The 20,781-nt window shown below is 37.5% G+C and overlaps 2 protein-coding genes across 2 annotated transcripts; one reads left to right on the top strand and one right to left on the bottom strand.

Annotated features, from left to right (window-relative positions):
- Positions 1 to 2,279: 2,279 nt before the first annotated feature.
- LOC117296401 (calcium and integrin-binding family member 3-like) lies at positions 2,280 to 6,920 on the bottom strand. Its single transcript, XM_033779303.1, has 5 exons — positions 6,828 to 6,920; positions 6,119 to 6,179; positions 5,053 to 5,295; positions 3,432 to 3,616; positions 2,280 to 3,055 (listed from the first exon to the last, which is right to left on the bottom strand). The coding sequence occupies exons 1-5, from the start codon at positions 6,828 to 6,830 to the stop codon at positions 2,996 to 2,998; spliced, it is 552 nt and encodes a 183-aa protein (XP_033635194.1). The 5' UTR covers positions 6,831 to 6,920; the 3' UTR covers positions 2,280 to 2,995.
- A 206-nt stretch (positions 6,921 to 7,126) lies between these two features.
- LOC117296399 (coiled-coil domain-containing protein 81-like) lies at positions 7,127 to 20,418 on the top strand. Its single transcript, XM_033779301.1, has 12 exons — positions 7,127 to 7,351; positions 8,065 to 8,126; positions 8,523 to 8,679; positions 11,107 to 11,363; positions 11,703 to 11,782; positions 12,239 to 12,399; positions 13,078 to 13,532; positions 13,955 to 14,062; positions 14,750 to 14,919; positions 15,633 to 15,711; positions 17,476 to 17,702; positions 18,413 to 20,418. Exons 1-12 carry the CDS (start codon positions 7,273 to 7,275, stop codon positions 18,675 to 18,677), a joined length of 2,100 nt encoding a protein of 699 aa, XP_033635192.1. The 5' UTR covers positions 7,127 to 7,272; the 3' UTR covers positions 18,678 to 20,418.
- The last annotated feature ends 363 nt before the right edge of the window (positions 20,419 to 20,781 follow it).

Below are 20,781 nucleotides of genomic sequence, written 5' to 3'. Positions count from 1 at the left end.
GCTGGTTGCCGACTTTTGTAAAATGAGACTGCACAGGGCCAGAGCAGTAGTCTTGCGGGGGGCCAGCAGTCACAAGAGAATATCACCAGTGTCGCGGAGAGAGTCGGAACACTATCACAGCGACAGACATTTAACGACTTGTCCACAAGTCTGTCTTTGAGCAAGATACTTGATCATAATTGCTTCGTCCATCAGATGGGATATTATGCTGTATCACCTTTGAAGGTGCTACAATGTACCATACAAGGCACGATATTCTTTCCACTTTACATGTAATACAGGCCTAATTTCATGGTTCTGCTTTCCGTAAGCAAAGAATCAGCGCATACAGAAGCATGGAATTCTGCACTCACTTCGAGTGTATTTCATGTGTTTTGGCTCATATTATGCACAAGGCAACAGAAGTAAACAGAAAGAAGTACACTAGTACATTTTTCAGTAATTGTTTAATCAACCGTTGGCCACATCCTTTTTAAATCTTATTCTGGTTTTTGTGTTTCAATTGCAATCAAAAGGCCATTTTGAGATAGGGTGAACACATTCAGATCACAGCCAAAACCCAAGTCGGGTTGCCAAGATGGCATCAACCATGAACTATCTATGGAAAAAATAGACAAGTTGGTCTGCCAAAAATTGACATGGTTGCTCTTTGTGGCCAACTTATGATTCCCCAATATCCTCTGAAGTTTGTTTTACCCCAATATATTTAATGTACATGTACTTGAACCATCAACCCCACTAGCTTTCACATGCAACCCTCTATGCACCATACACGTACATGACTAAGCAAGCAAAGCTCAAACTCAAATTTCCTGCCCCAAATGACTACCACATTCCTTCCATCATTTCCTCTTGATACGTGGGCGGGATCCTAGCCCTGGAGGGCCATCTAGATAAAGAGGATGGGCTAATGTTTGAGGAAATTCCCCCTCCCCTATCCACTAAAGCAGGGGTTCTGACAGTCTTGGCCTTCGGAGGTTTTACTAATGCTGAGCACCAATTTGAGGTTAGGACAAAACGTCAACCAATGATGCAGTAGCTGTATGACTTCTTTGTGTAACTCAAGGTCCATATCAAAACAGATTGCAGTCATACGGTACATGGCTGTACATACTGTACAATTTTGCAAATTTAGGGCAGTTTATTAAAGACGGATGACAACATTGCTTTAAAACAGAATGACAATCCTATATAATCAAATATATTTACACAATCAAGGGTAGTCTACATGGTCTAAAGAAGATAAATATTATACAATAAACATTATTACATGTAATGTATAAAAAAGAAAATAAGTATATAATTTCACTAAAGAGGGGCTCCACAGTCAAATTCGGTTTTCTGATGCACTTATTTTTTCGAATAGATTAAGTCACTTGTAATTGTTTGTAATTTATGAGGGCTCTATCTATTGTAAAATTAGTACATCAAAAACTGAATTTGACAATTAAAGCCATTGGACCCTTTCGGTAAACAGTATGGTTCCAAAGCCCACACTTCGTGTATCACAACTTCTATATCAAATAACAAACCTGTGGAAATTTAGGCTCAATCGGTCATCGGTGTCGGGAGAAAATAACGGGTAAACCCACCCTTGTATCCGCCTGTTTCGCCGTGTCATGACATGTTTTTACAATAAATCTGTAATTCTCGATATCGAGAATTGATATTGTTTTACTGTTTTCTCAAAAAGTAAAGCATTTCATGGAATAATATTTCAAGAGAAGTCTTTCACCACTACCTTCTGTAAACCCTGTAAGTTATTTTTAAATCTGTGAATTTATTTTTGTTGTACCGAAAGGGTCCAATGGCTTTAAAGAGCCCTTAATAGCTTTTTTCTTTACATTTTTTGTTTTTCACTTCAGTACATAATATACATGTACACTTCCTCATTTTCAGAGCAAAATTATTGCACAAGAATACTCAGTAGTGGTAACTTTTAAGTTTATAGATTTGATTTAATTTTCTTCGAATAGCTAAAAGCACTTTAATTTAGTGTCTGTTTACAGCGCCCTCTCTTGGCATGATCTGTCAACAGCATCTAAAAAAACTTCTTTCATTTCCAAATTTTGTTTCTTATTTCACATTAGGACCGAGTTGTGTTAAAAAACACATATTGACTGGCATAATTCTGTAACTAGGGGTGTACGTCTATTCCCCATCGGGCCTGTGAGTGACCAGAAGGGGACCCATTTCCCCTCTGCCAAACGGGGGAATAGGCATACACTATTTACCTCATTGCCAGTCAATATGAAGATAATATCATTCTACAATGAACACAAGTTTTAAAAATTTAATCATTTAGTCATTCATGAATAATTCACCATTCTACAATGTACATGTACATATGTATGTACAAAAGTTCCCTTGAATCCTGGGGCTTTCTGAAACCTCGGCTTTGGCTTAGGCTTAGACTCTGCATGCTGCATACGCATTGGAAACACAGCTTGGCCTTTAACCTGCATTGTTGGAGCACTGATTGCACGCGGCATGGTGGTTCAAAACATCAGCAGATGGAGCCTGGAGCCTGGAGCCCAAGCCGAGGTTTGAGGAAGGCCCATCGAATCATGAATAATTCATGTCTTTATGAATCATTCATCTAATGTCACTCTACAATAAACCAAAGTTTCCAAAGTTTAATCATGAATAATCTATCAGTTGTAATAGTGTCAATAATTAACATGATAAAAATATGATGTCTGAATAAACACTCAGATGGAATGACTCCCTCAGAAGTCATCAGATTTCTGATATGCATAATTCATGGTCCTTCTTTTATGCATATAACTCATCTGACAATCATGCATAATTCATCAGATGGTCCCTTTAATTTTTTGGACTTGAAAAATTTAAAAGATGACATGCATAATTCATCAAATGATCTTTTTTTCATGCATAGTTCATCAGACGGTCCTTTTGTATGCATAATTCATCAGATGGTCCGTCCGACTTGCATGATTTATCAGATGGTCCTCCTCCTGACATGCATAATTCATCAGACATCAAGTTGCAGGTCAACAGTCATCTTCTCTTTTATCTCTTCCGATGAAATCAGCTGTTGGGGTGGAGGGGAGGGGGAAAGAAAGTCACAAGTCAATGTAGATCATGGGGTGTGTCATAGAAAATTCGGTATTTGAAGTTTCAGTATGAATATTCATTTTTCTTCTTTACATGTATTGCATAATTAATTTCCTTTTTATCTATTGTAAATGTACCCAACCTTGTTCTAGTGCCAAAACCCAGTGGCCACGATTGTATTGTGCGACACTAGAAGAGGACTAGGTTTGTACTGACAGGGTGAAACAAACCATAAGATAAATATATAGGACCGGTACGAGAAATCAACTAAAATGATTATGCAAATTTGATGCATATTTGATATACCAATAACTCATGAATATGTACGAGGTGACAATCATAGTCAAATGTACCTTCTGGAAATCTTGATATGATACCCTGTGCTGCTCCTGGAGTTCTGATCGTTGAAGAATGCGGACGACTAGATCGATGATGTAATCGTCATCAAACGTCGGGCTCAGGACAGATTTGTAAAATCGGAACAGCTCATCAAAGCCCAGGGTACCATCATGACTGCAGTCTAGGGAGTCAAAGAGAGCTGGTAACCGAGAGAAAAAAGCATACAGATGTTTATTTGTCATTGTTCCCATGCCAAGTCACAAGTTGCAATAGGAGACTTTTGAGACGCTGGCGGCAGCAGACATAACCATATTTCTTTGCAACGTTGGCTCTTAATTAAGAATATCCCAGACTTTGGCAGAAACAGTTGCTATGTCACATGATTAGGGGCAGGCTTTTGCATATTTGCAGAAGAGATGGTGAACACCCATACACAATTCTGAATGAATGTGTATGACACAATGGTACCAGGGTTTGCTCATCTGGAGGTTGCTATACAAAAGCTTGCCCGAACCATTTAGCATAGTGTTACAGATGGGCTTTCTCTCCCCCTTATCCTGTTCCTTTTGTTATGACATATTTGTTGGTCTTTAAGAACATCTGTGTTATTTGGCAAAACAGGTCAGTCTGTTTCACAATGTGTATTGTTAGATGATATGCAACGGTCATAATGTAACATTGTGTCCTTAATGTGTTGACACTCCAAACTTATTGTTAATGTGCAGTGGACACAATGTTTAGTATAATTGCCCACTGCATTGTGTGATGTTTCTAGCCTATAAAATACTGGGTATGCCTCTTGCTGGGTTACACTCATCACTCCGCCACCACTGAGTCAGCCAGGGGCTCTGCCCAACCCATACATTGATGGGTGTCACCACTCCAACCGTCGGCCACACCATTGTCCAGTGTTGGTGTTTCAGCCATATTCCAGTTATAGAGGCAGTCAGTCACAACTGTGCTCTTTCTCCTTCAAGTTGATGGTTGAACCAACCGGTTCTTGCACAGAGACAGTCAGTCAAAACTGTGCTCTTTCTCCTTCAAGTTGATGGCTTGAACCACCCGGTTCTTGCGCTCCGATGGCCTAAAACCCACGCCCGGTTTTGAGGCTCTTCCTAGATGGCCTAAAACCCACGCCCGGTTTTGAGGCTCTTCCTAGATGGCCTAAACCCATGCCAGGTTTGAGGCTCTCCCCAGATGTACGAATCTAGTGCCAGACGTCAATTTAGAAGAGACACCGTGTAACCAGCACATCAAACCCAGTCATCAAACTTCCGGTAGCTATAATCTTTTAGAGTCTCTCATTTGAATTGTATTAAATCTGCCATGTACATTATTAATTGTTCTATTGCTTTAAATATTGTTGTTTGAGTAAAATAAATTATCATCGTGAATATAATCGCTGGTTAGGTTTCACTCTTCCTTGTCAAATGTCTCTGTCGTGCTTTAGTTCCTTTTTGACATTGTAATGGACTAGGCGCACGTAACAATAGCAACTGTTTCTATAGTCTGAGGAATTCAAATGTAAGCGGAACGCGGAAGTGACTATAAGCAAGTGATTGTACCAGATATTATTCAAACCTAACTCGCAATGGCTTATTGCAAGCTCAGTGGGACTAGTTACTCAATACTCACCCTTGCTTTTCTCCTCCACCGACGCTCCAGAGCTGAGGAGAGAAAACATCTTGAGAAATGCTTCCGCCTTGAGCCTCATCGTTGGCCGATCTATGTAAGCGTATGCGATCCTCTCGTAGAACGCGCAGCCGCAAAGTTCTGGAATCTCAGAAAGTTTCTCCAGTGGAATCCCATCCTCACCATTTGTGGACTGGTCAAGCTGTGCGTAGTGCGATACGATGCGCTTGATCTCCTTGGCGTTATCTGACAAGTTTTGAATTTAATAGTGGATAAACAAAAAGATCATGTATTAATTTTGGTTTTACCCTTACACTGGTGTGTGTTAGCACCCAGTACTTTCCCAAGTTCTGTGAAAAAAAAAAATCACAGGCATATTACTGGGATTCGAACCCACATCTTTTGCAATTCTAGAGCAGTGTCTTAACAAAACTAGACCACTGATCAAAAAATCAATAACATCTATCAACAGATGTTGTTTGTCATTAATAAACAATAGCAGAATGAAAATTGAAAACATTTTATGTCAAGGTTGCAATATTGGATTAAAAAAATCGAAACCCCCCCCCGGAGTAGGCTCTCTAAATATTAGAGAAATATTAAATATTAGAACATTCAGGGCTTGAATTTTATCATTGACAGGGGAAGGCCATGTTTATTTTGCAAAGGGCACTTCCATTATTAGAAAACCTTAGTTTAAGTCCATGAAGATTTTTTGAAGGGGCACCAAGGCCAAGCAGGGGCAACATAGACCAAACCTCGGTGGACTCTGTGTAATTCCAAGCCTGTTTTAATACACATGGGATGTAAGTAGGCCCCTATCATCATCAGAAAAAGAAACAAAAGTTTCACAATTTTGATGAAGTCTTATTTCTTTTTATAACATCAGAGCTTAATTTAATCAATAGTGAAAATTGGTCAAGCACTCACTTTACGGATGTAACAACCTTTCACCATTGAAAATCACACTCACAGACATAAGAACTGCGGTGGAGTGTCACAAACCGAGTGACCATGATGATTTCAAAATGTCACGAAATATTTCATTTTTGTTTCTCTTATTACGTACAATGTGTGGATTTCTCAAGCTCTGCAATCTTCTCTGGTGAGAGAACGGAATCTGCATTTCCCTGGAGAAATAATAAATAAAGTTAACAGAAGTCAATTAGAAGTGCCATAACAAGCGTTTTCTGTGAGCATGACCAGTTATGTAGCCACGGTGGGGGTGCTGGGGGGCCCCTGTCTAGGACTCGCAATTTTTGTCCAGCCAGCACTCTGAGCTGAGCAAAATACATTGTGCTGCCCAGCAAATATTTAAAATATTGTCCACTCTGCATTGATCTATTAACTGAAATTACTTGTGTCTTCTTTCTTCTCGTTCAGCAGCTCTCATTTAATTCTATATAGTATAGTCTTAGATAGAGGAGAGCGTTAATTATTAAATTAAAATACTAAAAATAGGCCTCATCCAGATCAAGATTTATATTTTGCTATAATATTAATAACTAGCCTAGCGAGTAGCGGGGCCATCAAAAGCCCAAAGCAAAGCAAAATGGAGTGGATTGAACACTGAAGTGGACCCAAATGGGGCTAGGACTATCTGTACTCTACCACTATATGAATTAATAATAATATGCGCTCCTACACTACTCTAGAACTATGCAGTTTCGTTTCGCACTGTCTCCCGCCCGTGGAGACGATAGCGAAACGAAACCGCAGAGATAGTTCAAGGAGTAGGACTAGAGTAGACATGTCAAATTGACACGCAAAATACTTACCATTGTGATCCAGCGACCAGTTTTTATGGTAAAATTGCTTTCTTTTATTTTTAAATTACAGCAACATTTTTTACTAGAAAGAAGCACTTATTGTCTGTCACTGTGTCAGGCGAGTGCAAAATCAAAACAAGAAAGTATTTAGGGAAGTGCGCCCTCTCGCTAGGTCTGAGGCTGTTATGTTACGCTACGTTGTCGAAGTACAAAGGTCATAAACCATGGTAACCATTGTATACACGAGACAGTCGCGCGGTGTGTTTATGTATGTCATGTACATGTACATCATGTATGTGAAGCTTGATCACACTGGGCAAGGCAGGGAGAGAAGTTGAAACAGTAAAAACTTAAAAGAAGTTATTAAAAAAATCAAGAAAAACAGGACAACTTCCCTAAAGCTTGTTCGTCGACCGAGTTCCTGCTTGGCCAGGAATAACACCTTTACATCAAGATGACGGAAGTGATGCAAGAACTTGTTTCAGATGCGAGAAAACATCGGTTTTCGACGATCCCAAATGTTACAGACGATGGTAAGTCAATCAAAAGTGAAGCTTTCTCATTCAGTTCTTTGTAAAAGTAAAACTAAAGTTAACTTGTTTGCATCTTTCTTTTCTTGAACTTTATAAAATGGAAGCATAACTTGATATGACTTGAAGAAATAATTGTTTATACCCTACTGATCAGTCATAACAAAAATTACAATGTATGAATGTTTATTATTGTTCATATTAAATTTTCAAAAAGAGAAATATTGATTATTATCATTATTATGTGATGTCAAATATTTGTTTAGATTTAATTATTGTTTTTAAATTTTAGTCTGTAGTGGAAGTGTTATTTGATTTTTTTAATTTCATGTTTTTCTTATGTTGACTTGTTTTTTATTATCAATACAACGGGATCATGATTAGGTTCAAGGATTAATCATTTATGACTCAGATAAGATGTTTGTAGGCCTATTTGGAAAATAAACAATCAATGCCTCTATAAGTATAATCCTATTTTATTTATTATATAAAAAAAAATATTAATAAAATACAGAGAAATTTCACAAAATCTGGTAAGACTACAGAGATTCTTTATTAAGTTTTGATTTCTATAATTCCAGTGATTAATGACAAACAGTTTATGTTTTTTTTAGTGATTAAATTTTTCTTCTTAATAAGTTCATAATTTCAATCAATAATTCATGCAATTAAAAAATTGATTCATATAAAGTTAAACTAACTTGTTTTGTTTTCAGATGTTGTCAGTGTTTGGGAAAATGTTGCCGCATTTGTTGAACGCCACATGAGCTTACAAAAGGTAAAAAGTGTTTTCTTATGTATTTACCACAAGGATTTGTTGCTAAGCCTCAATCTAAAGATGGGAAGTTCTTGACATTCTATCAAACAAAGTCATAGTCCAGCTTTGTAAATTAATAATAATAGATAGAGGAATTCAGAGACTCTCCAATATCTTTTTGAAAAAAAAGCTGTTTTCATTTTAAGTCCTTTTTTGTTTTATCACCAGATTTGTTTTCTTTTTAAACTTAATTGAAAAGTTTCTGTATCCTGACACCACTTTTTCATTCGTTGTGAAACAAAATAGTATCTAATTTACCTAAATGAGATATTTCTTCTTGTAAAAAACCATAACCATAGTTATTAATTTTAAAAATTGAATAATACACAGTTTTATTATTATTTTTTATAATAAAAGGGAGTGAATATACCAGGTCTTGGCGTCTTCACCTTCACCCAGAAGAAACTTGATATTGGCAACAACAAATTCATCTTGATTCAGCGACCAGTCTTCGTCCTGTCTGAGAAGTTTGCGCAAACACACAGACTCAACTATGCAAAACACTTCACATCAGGTTGGTTCAAAATGTTGTACAATTTTCAAAGTTCAAAGTTCAAAGGATCGAAGCTTACCTAGATGGACAGACCTGGGGTTGATTTCACAAAGAGTTTGGGGACTAGTACTAGGAGATATTAAAAACTTAAGGCTAGTCTAAAGATAGGACTCGTCCTAGCTCAAGAAAAGACTAGTCTGAACTCTTTGTGAAATCCACCCCTGGGCTCATTTTCATAAAAAACATTGAAGCATAAAAACTTGCTAAGCACAGAGAAATCTTTACATTGTTGCAAGTGGTGCCCCACTCATTTCTTGCTTAGCAAAGACATTTACTAAGCAGTGTTTTCTGCTTAACAGCTTTATGAAACTGGGCCTAGCTGGGTCCGATTTCACAAATCGCTAAGATAAATCTTAAATGTGGAACAATCTTAATTGCTTAGCAAAGTGTGATGTCACAACTTATAAATCGATTTGGTACTACAGTCGACCCCCGTTATTACGAGCTCGCATGTTACGAGGTTCCGGTTATTACAAGGTTTTTTGCCGTTTTTTGCCCTGTGCGTGTTTCAATGCATTAAAATATGGATTATACGAGCACGGAAGTAGCGAGAACACGGTTATAACGAGGTATTTTGCGGTCCCTTGGAGACAAAATGTATTGTTTTCAGACGTTTGTAGCGAGGGCCTGGAATAAGTGTGTAAAAAAAGCTTACCTTCGTCAAGGTTGAGAAATTACATAAAGCCCTTAAACCCCATGATCAAATACAATATGGGTGATAATTGCATGGTGCTCGTAGAGTGGCACCAGTCTATTAAACGGACTGGTTTACCCAAGCAGACAATAGAGGGCTTAAATCACGCGCGTGGCTCAAAACCACCAACGGTTTAGTCACTGACAATCCTTCTCAATTTCAAAAACATGCCGCTTACTTAATAAATTCATGTCGGTGAACGCACTCGGCAGTATTTGGGGGTTCTAATGATTAATCCTTGCTCGTATCATCCATGCAAAACTTCAAAAACGTCACCGCTGTCCAAGTTTTTTTTTAGTAGAGCGGCCCTTTTCAGTTAAAAATATTATTATTAATTCAATAATAACAATTAAATGAATGAAGATTCCCCCGTTTCCAAGTAAGTTTTTTTTTTAGAAAAGAAAGTAAAAAACAAAGGTTGCCCGTCCGGAATATTTAATTCAATCACATGAAAAGATAGAGATGATAATAAAAGACACAGATACGCAAAGATTTTATTAAATCAATAATATCAATCAAAAAGAAAATTATTTTAAAAGACACAGATACACAAAGATTTAATGAATTAAATACTGTAATAAGAATTAAAAGGAGAAATTGAAAAATGAAACAATACAATAATTATTAAAAAAGGAAACGGCAAAGTAACTGAAACAAGCTCCTTTATACAATCATCACTCCCTTCAGTCCATGTGCAACGGAACTCCAGAAACATCTCGCTGGTGTCCCACGCTTGACATGCTGTTATCATGATACTCCATGTCGATCACCAACGAAAATGAACGTTCAGTGCATGCATCATGTTCAGTGCATGCATCATGTTCATACCATGCGCTACGCGGCAGAATCCACTCGCTCTGAACGGCAAGTTGACATCTCTTTGCTATATTGTTATCATAAATTGTACAAAATATTACATTTCCCTGATTAATCACTCAATAAAAGACATTTAGCAATGATATTCTTGTGTAAAAGATGCTCGTAATAGCTGTCCTGATAAGCAAACAGCTCCGTGCAGGCTAACACACGTGTATATGCACGTACACGTGTTGTGTACAAGTGTATATGCCCGTACACGTGTTGTGTGCATGCACAATGATGACGTGTGTATCTATATTTAGCGCGCTGCGTTTAAGACGAGGTTCGGATAATACGAGGAAATTGGGCCAGTCCGCTGGACCTCGTATTAACGGGAGTCGACTGTAATTACATGTAGTTTCAACCCATCTTAAGATGAATCTTAGCAAAGCCATTTTTTTTCATTTTTGAAAAGGCCAAGACCAGGGCAACAGAAGCCATACCCTCCACTGCTGCCTGTAATATCAGGCCTGAACATACCTGTCACTTCATAAAAACACATTATTTGTGTTTTGTGGCTGTGGGTTCGAATCCCACCTGAGTGATAATAATTTTATAAGACTTTCCTTTTTTTTCACAGGACTCTGGAAAGTACTGAGTATACAGTGCTTAGCAAACATCTGTATTATTAGCACTTAGTACTCGGTACTGGTAAAAACATAAATAATATTCCTATCCCCGATGCAAATTTAACAACTTTTAAATTAAAAATCACATTTTGATTGTAATTTTATTTTCTATTTTAATGGTGTCAACCTTTTGGTCGTTTTTTAATTCAAACGAATAAACCCCAATAACGATTATAATAATAATTTTCGTTATTAATTTTTTTCAAGGACAAATACCAATTATACAACTCAACTTCTCTGTGCTGTCGGCCGAGAGTCCCTTCGATCGCGACACCGTGGAAAGATGCGTCAAAGAAGTACTGTTGTCCCTGTCCCGCTCCGTCCAATCAAAACGCAATGTTGAATTCAGCTTCACCGGGATTGGACGACTAGCCATACGCGATAGCAAGGTCAAGATGAAATTCTACAAAGACTTCTTGAACATGATGGATGGGTCAGGGACCCTCGCTGAGGCTTTGAAAAATGTGAGTTTTTGGTTTTGTTTGTTTGGTTTAGTTTGGGGATTTGACCCTTTGGGAAACTTTGTTTAGCATAAGTTTGTTTTGATTAATAGCTTAAGTGCTTAAGCAGCTCTATGAAATTGAGCACAAGGCTTAACTTCACCATCCCCACTCATGTTTCTGATTACAGATCTTTTTATTTGTTGTTGTCTAAGAAAACTAATCCTGATTGGCCTTGTCGCAGATCGCAATCTTGTTTCTATTTTTTTTACAACTTTGCAAACAATAGATCTGTTGTAAAACAAGCAGCAAAACATAAACACACATGTAACTGGAGTTGTTTGTTGTTGTTTGTACCCATAGCGACCAGACACGGCAGATTCTGTGTTGTCAAGGGCGTCCACATACCGGCCATTGACGGGAAACACGCTTGTGTTGCCAAGGTAACTATCATGAAAATGCTTAGATTGCAAATTTGTTGCATTTAATTTGTTTATTTTTTTAACTTACTTTATTTGTAAAGATAGTTTGCAAGGCTGACAGAATCTTTATAAAGTTTAATTTTCATATTTTACAAAGAACTCAATACTAGGCCACATATTAAAACTGAATCTTTGGAAATGAAGAACTAATTTTTGAAAGATAATAAAGGAAGATGAGATTAACGGACCCCTGGTTTTTTTTTCAAATTTAAATGCTAAATTTAGGTAATGTTAATTACAAAATTTGAAATAAAAATATTGTCAGTTAAAAAAAAAATAAGTCAACTAAAAAAGTAAGAGTATCAATTTTAGATGTTTGTCATGAAGAATTTAGGAAACTTAAAATGTTTATCTGTAACGTTGTGTTTTTGATTTGAACAATAGTAACATTTTTATTTAAATTCTTCTACTTTGAAGAATTTCTCAAGGGTCTGGCAAAGATGGACTTCTCCTGGAGAATGAAGAGCCAGCATCTAAGAGAATGATGCCAACAATTGATGAAGATCGTGAGGCCGTACTTCAGGATTTAGAGGTGCAAGAGGAAGAGAAGTTGGATGCTGAGGACGATCAAGAAGAAGGTGCGTTTAAAAAATCTAAAGAACAATTTCGTGGCTCGTGCTTACCAAAAGCAAAGAATAGGTGCTTTCAGAAATAAATACCAAAATAAAAAGTTTTTATATATCGCAAAATTACAGTGAAGTCTCAAAACGCTTTTGGAAAATCAAGAGAAAATAAACAGGACTGTTGTATTCAGAAATTACAGAGAAAAAACAGAAGGAACTACAAATTGCATACAATGGAAAATAAAAGTTATTTCACAAAAGATGTCTTTAAAGTAGACTTTTCTGTTCTAAAAGAGGAGCTTTCTTTTAAACTATATTGGGGAGTGAATTCCAGAGTTGAGGAGATTGAGTGAGGAATTTCCTGGGTTAGCAAGGAATGTAGGTATCGATGGAAAAACAAAGGAATGTTTATGATTAAACTCTTATAAAAAAGTTGAACAAGTACAATCGTGGTCTATAACTTTGAGATTTTGTATCCTAAAAAGTTATTTTGTGTAGTATTTTGAAGTACAATGAATGCACTTGCCCGTAGTCTACATATTGTATTTTTTGTACTTTAATGCTAGTCTTTTTACTGTGTTTTATACCTTAGCCTACTGTATCTTTAGTTTTTTACCCATTTGCCAGTGGAAATTGATTTTCCATATTTTCCAATCTGTCTAATCTAATTTATATTTCCTTTTATTGTGACAGCACCTGAACCAATCGTCAAGAGACAAGCCCCGCCGTCACGTAGCTCGTCTCGCCAGGTAGCCCCAACTGCCAAAGCAACCGGTATCAGTCTGATGATAGACGACTTGGTACCGGCCAGCCCCCCTCGTGGGATCAAAGGCAGCGGTGTTACCCCGTCACCACCCAACAGCAAGACCCAGTCGCCCAGTGGGGCTCTCCCACCGCCCCGGTCGCCCAGATTTATCGAGAAACAGACCACCTTCGCTGCCGAGGCGCAGAGGAGGGAATACACGCCTCCGGGGACGGGATGCGGGCACAGCGCGGGTCAAGAGCTGTGTTATTTATGTCACCAGCGTACCGTTCGGAACGTCCCCGTCTCGTTTGAGGCGGAGAGGAAGAGGAAAGATCAAGAACAAGATCGACTTCTACAGCAGTATCAACACTTGAAAGATACAGAAGCTATCATCACCGAACAGGTGCGAGATTATCAAAGGAAATTGATACCTTTTATATAAGTGTTTTGGCTATGACATGCATCCCTACTCACCGTGAATGAAGATGTATGTAATATAATTAACCTTCAGGAGTTACAGCTTCATTCACTCATCAAGTTTTTGAGAGGAAAAAAAAGAAAATCACAGAGCTTTGTTTTCAGGAGAGTCACATAATACATTTTCTATGCTAAAATAATTTTTGTCTCCTGAAATGTAAACTATTTTACTAATATTACTCAAAAACTACATGCCAGCACCTCAGTAAATAATATTATAAGGGAAGCTTTCCACCATTATTACCTTCAAACAAATTAAGTTTAATGTAAATATAGTTATGTTTTAGTCTGATTTTTTTTCTTCATATTTCATATATGTAACTTTTAATTTCTCTTTCTTGTTGACAGGCCGAGAGTTTTTCAAATAGACACCACTCCCAAAAGATAGCCGCTTTTAATCTTGGCGTCAGCGAGGCAATCAAGAACAAAAAGAAAGAACGACCGACTGAATTCCATGTAAGTATACTATAGGCTCTCTGTGCAACTTCTAAGATTCATCTGAAAATGGGTTTAATATCAGCATAATTATTTGAACTTGACACAGACTCGCCAAGTGACAAGCTAAAATTCAACGTGTGCAAAACAGTGCTGCTTGCCTCGTTTCTTGCTTGCTTTTGTTCAAACCATATTACACCAGTACTATTGAAATTGCATTGGCTACCAGTTAAGCTTTGTACAATTTATAAACTTCTTTTGCTAACTTTCAAAGCTCAAACATGTCAATCTCCTGCTTATTAATCTGAACTTGTTCACCATTATTCCCCTACTTGGACTTAACGATCATCTTAATAGTCATCGCTTACCACAATTCTACAGAGCTTCTTCCATTTTATATGGTCAAAGATCACTTTCTTACACTTCTCCATTCTTTTGAAAAGTCTCTTCCTTTGCATCATAATCGCCAGGCTAGTTATTCACCATGTTTAAAGTCTCTGTTAAAAACTCATTTGTTTGAAGCTGCTTGTATGTAATTTGCTTACTTGAAATGTGTCTTTCACCCATTGTATATTTTGTGGGCCCAATATGTTAAGAGGCTTTTGCATAAGGCACTTTACAAATGTCTTAATTATTAGTATTGTTATTATATATCTGTTAATTACATCTGGTTAATCCTTTGTTTTATTATTTTTGTCCTCTTTGCAGAGATCCTATGTTTTCCAGCGACGCTGCCTCACCCCACCGCGCCACATCCAACAGGAGATGTACGCAGATGACTTGGCAGATCAAGTTGAGGCCAAGATGGCCACCAGAGTCAACAGGAAACATGACCAGGAATTCCTGGAGAGACTAGAACAAGTCCAGCTGGCTGAAGAGTGAGTGGATTTTCATTCTTTTGACTGGCACCACATCTTTTTTCCTGCAAATGCGAAGCAAATTTTGACGTCACATCTGTTTTCGCAGCTAATATTTTGCAGGAGTTACGCACAACTTGGCTGTTGCAAGCTGTTTGTTGCATTCGCAGGAAATAAGTATGAACCAGGCTTTAGGATTGTCAAACTGAACCAAGGTTTGAGGCGAGCGTCCAGGGTCCAATTTCATAAAGCTGTTTGGCAGAAAATTCTGCTCAGCAACTTCCTTTGCTAATCAAGAAAATAGTGGGATACCAATCACAGCAACTGTAAATGACCGGTATTTCATCTTCCATATATATATGGCTCAAAAATGTGGAAAAAGCCCGTACAAATAAGAAATGCCAGCTCACTAACATAATTTAAAACTTTTCCTCACCTGTTCCAGCAGGCTTAACTGTGCCTTAGCGCCTTGGAGCAAACTTTTGATTTTGGCGCTAAAATAAATGACTTTTGATTGATTGATTGATTGATTCACAAAATAGACCTTACAAGGGTTTTTCATTGTAAGTGATTTAGGAAAACATTATAAATTTCACAGAGCACGGCAAAGTACCGAGTTTACAGTTCTAACACACATTGGTGTATGGGTGAAACTGAAATTATTATTCTTTATCCCCGCTGCAAATTTCCATCTGTTTGTTATTAATTTCATTGCCTGTATTCTTTACCCTCAGACTTGCAGCACAGAGAGAGCAATACTTGAGGGATAAAGCAAATCAGACAGACATGTATCAACGAGCTCTATCGGCTCAGGTAAGCTAACCCCCCCCCCCCCCCCCCAAAAAAAAAAGAAAAAAAGAAATGCCTCAAAAATCCACAAACATTCTGAACATGATGAGTCATCTAGATACACTGTTGTTTCTTTGTTTCCTTATTCCATTTGTACTACTCAGTTTCCTTTCTTATATATGCAGTCCTGACTTGTTCCTTATCTGTGGAGTTATTTAATATTCATGTCTTCCCTCCCCAAAACTCTTTCTTGTCATTTTTGTTATTAATTCATATTCATTTCAGTTTGTTTGTATTCAACGTACTCCTCTTTGAGATTAATTGTTAATTTTGTTATTGTTTGTTGCTTTTGGTTTGCTTGTCAGTTGGCCTTTTTTGACCGTCTTTGACTTTAATTATTGTACTAAGTTTTTACTATTCTCCTTTTTTCACCAATATGAAAACAACCGATTTTTCGATTTCTTCACACTTAGTAAAAAATTAGACAAGTTGTGATTCAATAGCCTGAAATGTCTGTTAAATCCTACCATATGTGTACATGAAGGTCAGCCCTTCTACTCAACAAAGTGTTCCTAGTTGTTTTCCAAGAACCAAACATATCATACCTGCTAACCTTTGACCTCATCTGCTAACCTTTAACCTCATCCATCACCACCTCTTTCTCTATGCACTCTTCGTCTTCCATTTCCTCTTCCTAGATCCATATACGAGACAGGCTAGCTAAGGCTGCCGAGCTGGCCGCTCTAGATCAGCTTAGTTACATAGAAGGGTCCAGGGGTTCCCCTAGTCAGGGAGGCTTCATTAGTCCTCATCTCTTAGGTCCGCTGAGTCTCCCGGTACCCAAGATCATCCTTCCGTTCTCCAAGACGGAACCTCTTAGGCTAAAGCTACCGGATCAGAGAACGGTATAGAGTAGTTTCTAGTCTAGGCGCAGTAGGCTTTGCTTTAGTTTTAGGCTTTGTTTAGTTGTAGACTTCAGAATTATACTGCAGCGCTGCCAACTCTAGTACTGATTTCGCAGAAAGTTCCGTGAAAATAAACCAATCTTTCCGTGTTCAGATGAACAAGTTTGAAAATCTCTCTGATTATGAACACTTTTTTCCTATATGTTGAATATAATTCTATTTATCTCCCTGATTGTCATCCAAAATCTTGCAAGATAAACAGTAAAGGTCAGAAGCTCTGAAACTGAGAAGGTCGTAAGATGAATATTTATTTGTTTGGGATAACTAGTTAGGCTTCCAGTTTCTTTCAATGAAGGCATTTGGCCTCCAGTAACAACAGTGCACGGAACCATAGATAGCAACTTCTTCTAATAGCAACTCACGACGAATAGCAACAGGTGTTGGTAAAAACTATTTTGTTGAGGGATTTACAACTTTATAAAGTGCTTAATACAGGGTTTCTAGGCGCATAAAATAATTAAATACATTATAAAAGTGTAAAAAAAAAAAAAACAGATTTTAAGAGGGATGAAATAGCTTAGATGGATCTAAATAAGTGGGTCTTTAGAGCAGCCTAGTTGATCAAATCCTCTCATTATTCCAAACAATGGGGGACTTTTTGGACACTACATGTAGGTAGCACCAGACTAACCGGGTTTATCCATTGTTTTCAGTGATTTGCGCATGCTCAAAGTAAACAAAGGAAATTCACCTGGTGGTAAGTCTGCTGCCACCCTAGCGCTCCAAAGTCTCCCATTGGAAGTTCATACTTTTTCTTGATTTCAACCCTGCAAATTCTATTCTAACTTATTTATTTATCTATTTTTTTTTTTTACAAATAAAGGTTCGATTCAAGCCCCTCCCACTCCCAGCAGCCGTGCCCGATTCCAAAGAGCCGATTTTCGGTAAGAATGACGCAACCAACGAGCAGCTCGCTGACAAGCGTCGGCGCGCCATCGAAGTGTACAAGGAGCAGCTAGGAGCAGTCGAGCATTCACGAAGATCAAAACTTTTGAGTCATCTACGCACACAGAGAGAAGAGATGGACACTCTGGACAAAACACGCAGAGAGTGAGTTTAGAACATGAACTAATCATATAAGATCAGCGTCCAATTTCATAGAGCCGCTTAAGCACAAAATATTGCTTAACAATTCTCTGCTAAGTAGAAATGAGCAGCCGGATACCAACCAGAACTTGAAATGAAAGTTTGACTGGTAACATAATTCTGGTGAGCATAATTTTGTTACGCATAGCTACTTCTTGTGCTTAGCAGCTCTATGAAACTGAGCCCAGAATTTATCATACAAGACCAGGGCCCAATTTCATAGAGCTGCTAAGCACGGAAATTTGCTTAGCATGGAATTTCTATCTTGGTAAAAACCGGATTACCAACTGGTATTCAGCTGTTGTTTGCTTATCCTGAAAAACTTGTGGAAATTTGGTTGGTTATCCTGTTTTTATCAAGGCAAAAATTTCATGCTAAGCAAATTTTGGTGCTTAGCAGCTCTATGAAATTGGGGCCAGATATGCTTATTACATACATTTATCTTTAGTTTTAAAAGCCCTACTCTGCAATCTTAGGTGTTCTATATGGTTTTTATCTTCATGTTTTTATGAATTTGATTATTATTATTATTATTATTTTTTTTTTTTTTGCTGGGGATAAAAAAAAAACAGATTTCTGGATAAAAGCGGAGAAATCACATCCCCGATTGATATTTGGAAACAAACCAACTGAGCAAATTTATAACCCTTTCATTTTCCCCTCTCCCCCCTCAGGCTCATCGCTGACCGTGCGGCTCGCTACGACAACGCCGTTATAAATCGAAAATCCCTGGAGGAGACCTGGAGCAATGCAGCCAGCCTAAAACGCAGCCGGGAGGAGGAACTCAAGCTACGAGCGCAGAGCCCCGGCGTTCTCGTCCACGAACAGTGCGATAAATACCACCGGTGCGACCAATGCCAACGACGCCTCGGAAATTGCGGAGAGTCAAACATTTGGAGCGAGTCGAGATACATACCAGGGTCTCGGTTAATGGTATAACGTAGCAGAATTTAAATACTTCAGAGCATCAACCGGCCATCACAAAATAATTTTAAGGGAGACAATTTTAAGGGGAGATCTGTAGCATATTTTGTAGCATAGTATGAGGTGCATAGTATGAGGTGCATGCTGGTCTAGCTTGCGATCAAGTTTGACTGCTAGCTAGACCAGCATGCACCTCATTTAACAGTTGCACTTGCGCAATGGGTATTTGCGAAAAGGTCTATGGTGCTGCAAGTACAGAATTTTTCGAAAAGCAGTGCCGACGTCCACACACAATCTTATAGGGTCAATTAGCACTAAAGCTGATGATGTAATAGTACATGTATACATGTTACAGGTACGTTTTTATTTATGTTAATTTCATGAAAGTTTTTCATCGCACCAGTACAAAAACATTGTATCATGATTAAGCCCTGTACTTGTATTTTGTGTGTGCCTGGGCTAGTTCAAGCAAGATACCTTTATGACAATTGTATACTAGTTCGAGACACAACTGCCATTAAAAGATATACAAAGTTTTTTTCACTGATAACAATTTCATGTCGCTGGCTCTGATGAGATGGTTTGAACTTATTTTGTGGTGGCCGGTCGCATATCTTCCTCTCACACCAAGTTTATTTATTGCTATTTTTCTCTGATCTTATCTGGTCATAATTATGACGGTAAGAATAAGTTCACCACTAAGTATAAAATAATGACACGTTTTCCGTTAAATCTCTTTTTTTATCATCCCTTTTTACAATTTGTTTTTAATTCGCTCAAGAGTCCTTCACACAAGCACATACATAACAGTTTAACTGCAATTTTATACCAATTTTTTTTTAACTGTGCATAAGAAAATAATCACTTTAAGTATTTCATACTTATACAACTTTTTTTCAATTTTACACCAATTAGAAATTCTGATCTACAATTTATAATTATGATTTTTGTACCAATGTAAGTCCGTTTTCTATCTTGCATTTTAACAATATTTTTGTATGGTTGTATAAAAAAGGTTGCTGTAAATACTCATTGAAAATAATTGTATAAATTAATGTTAAGCATGATTGATACCTAGTAAGTGCTTGTTTTCAACAGTTTAAATCAACTTTACTTAGTAATTTTTTCATAGTATGTATTTCAGTTATGACTTTGAAATTACTTTTTAGGTTTTAAATCATGACAAAGTGGGGCATTTGTTTTAAGATGCCATTTGTGGCTAGTAATACAGAAAAGAATTCTCGTTCCAACTGCCACACCATTAGGGTGTATTAAACATCAGGTTACACCAACTGCAATTGTAACTACATCGCAGACAAATTCTTGCTACCCCTTATGAATTGTCAAATTTGAAACTAACGCTGAAAATGGGAGAAACATAGCTAAGTTAGTATCACAACTTGCTAACTGTCATACAATATTGGTTGCCTTGCTGGAAAGTTACTGAAACATATTACACTTTCAGTCAGGCCTAGTTCTTTTTTGATACCCCTTGTGAAATGGGTTTAATTGAAATGGACAAATTTTAAGGACAGAATTACGCATCCATTATCAACTCGAAAAGGGATAAATAAACCTTGGTCTTTGAAGTATTCCTACATTAAATTTCCGGATTTTATTTTGCTGATCTTCTTTCTTTCTTTGGTATGAAAACAGAAGGGTCAGTGAGTCAGTGTGAAATTTGAGTTCTTATGTTGTGCAAGTAAAAAACAACATGTAAATGGTAATTAAAAATGATACCACCGTGAAAATTGTATTTATTTATCTTCCTCTTGTCTTATTTCAGCAAGTTTGTTTTTTCAATTTGTTATGTGTTTGATAGGAACACATTGATTGTGTGACAACAAAGATCTTTGCTCGAGGTTAAAGTTAACAGTTCATGAAGTTTGAAGTTGTCACTATAAGTGGTGAAACCAGAAAGGTAGCCCCTCCCCCCCCCCCTGTTAAGTAAGACATTTACCATAATTGCTTGGTCTTTCAAATGGGACATAAAGCTGTTGGTCCCGTGTGTTGTGTATAACGTAGAACCCAATGCACTTGTCGGAAAAGAGGACAAAGTTAGGAGTAGTCCTAACTTAGGACTTTTCCTAGGAGATACTAAAAACGTACGGCTAGTCCC

The sequence above is a fragment of the Asterias rubens genome, chromosome 11 (genome assembly GCF_902459465.1).
Source record: "Asterias rubens chromosome 11, eAstRub1.3, whole genome shotgun sequence".
NCBI classification, from domain to species: Eukaryota; Metazoa; Echinodermata; class Asteroidea; order Forcipulatida; family Asteriidae; genus Asterias; species Asterias rubens.
Note: the sequence above shows the minus strand (reverse complement) of the source record. Positions and strands in the feature narration are given on the sequence as shown.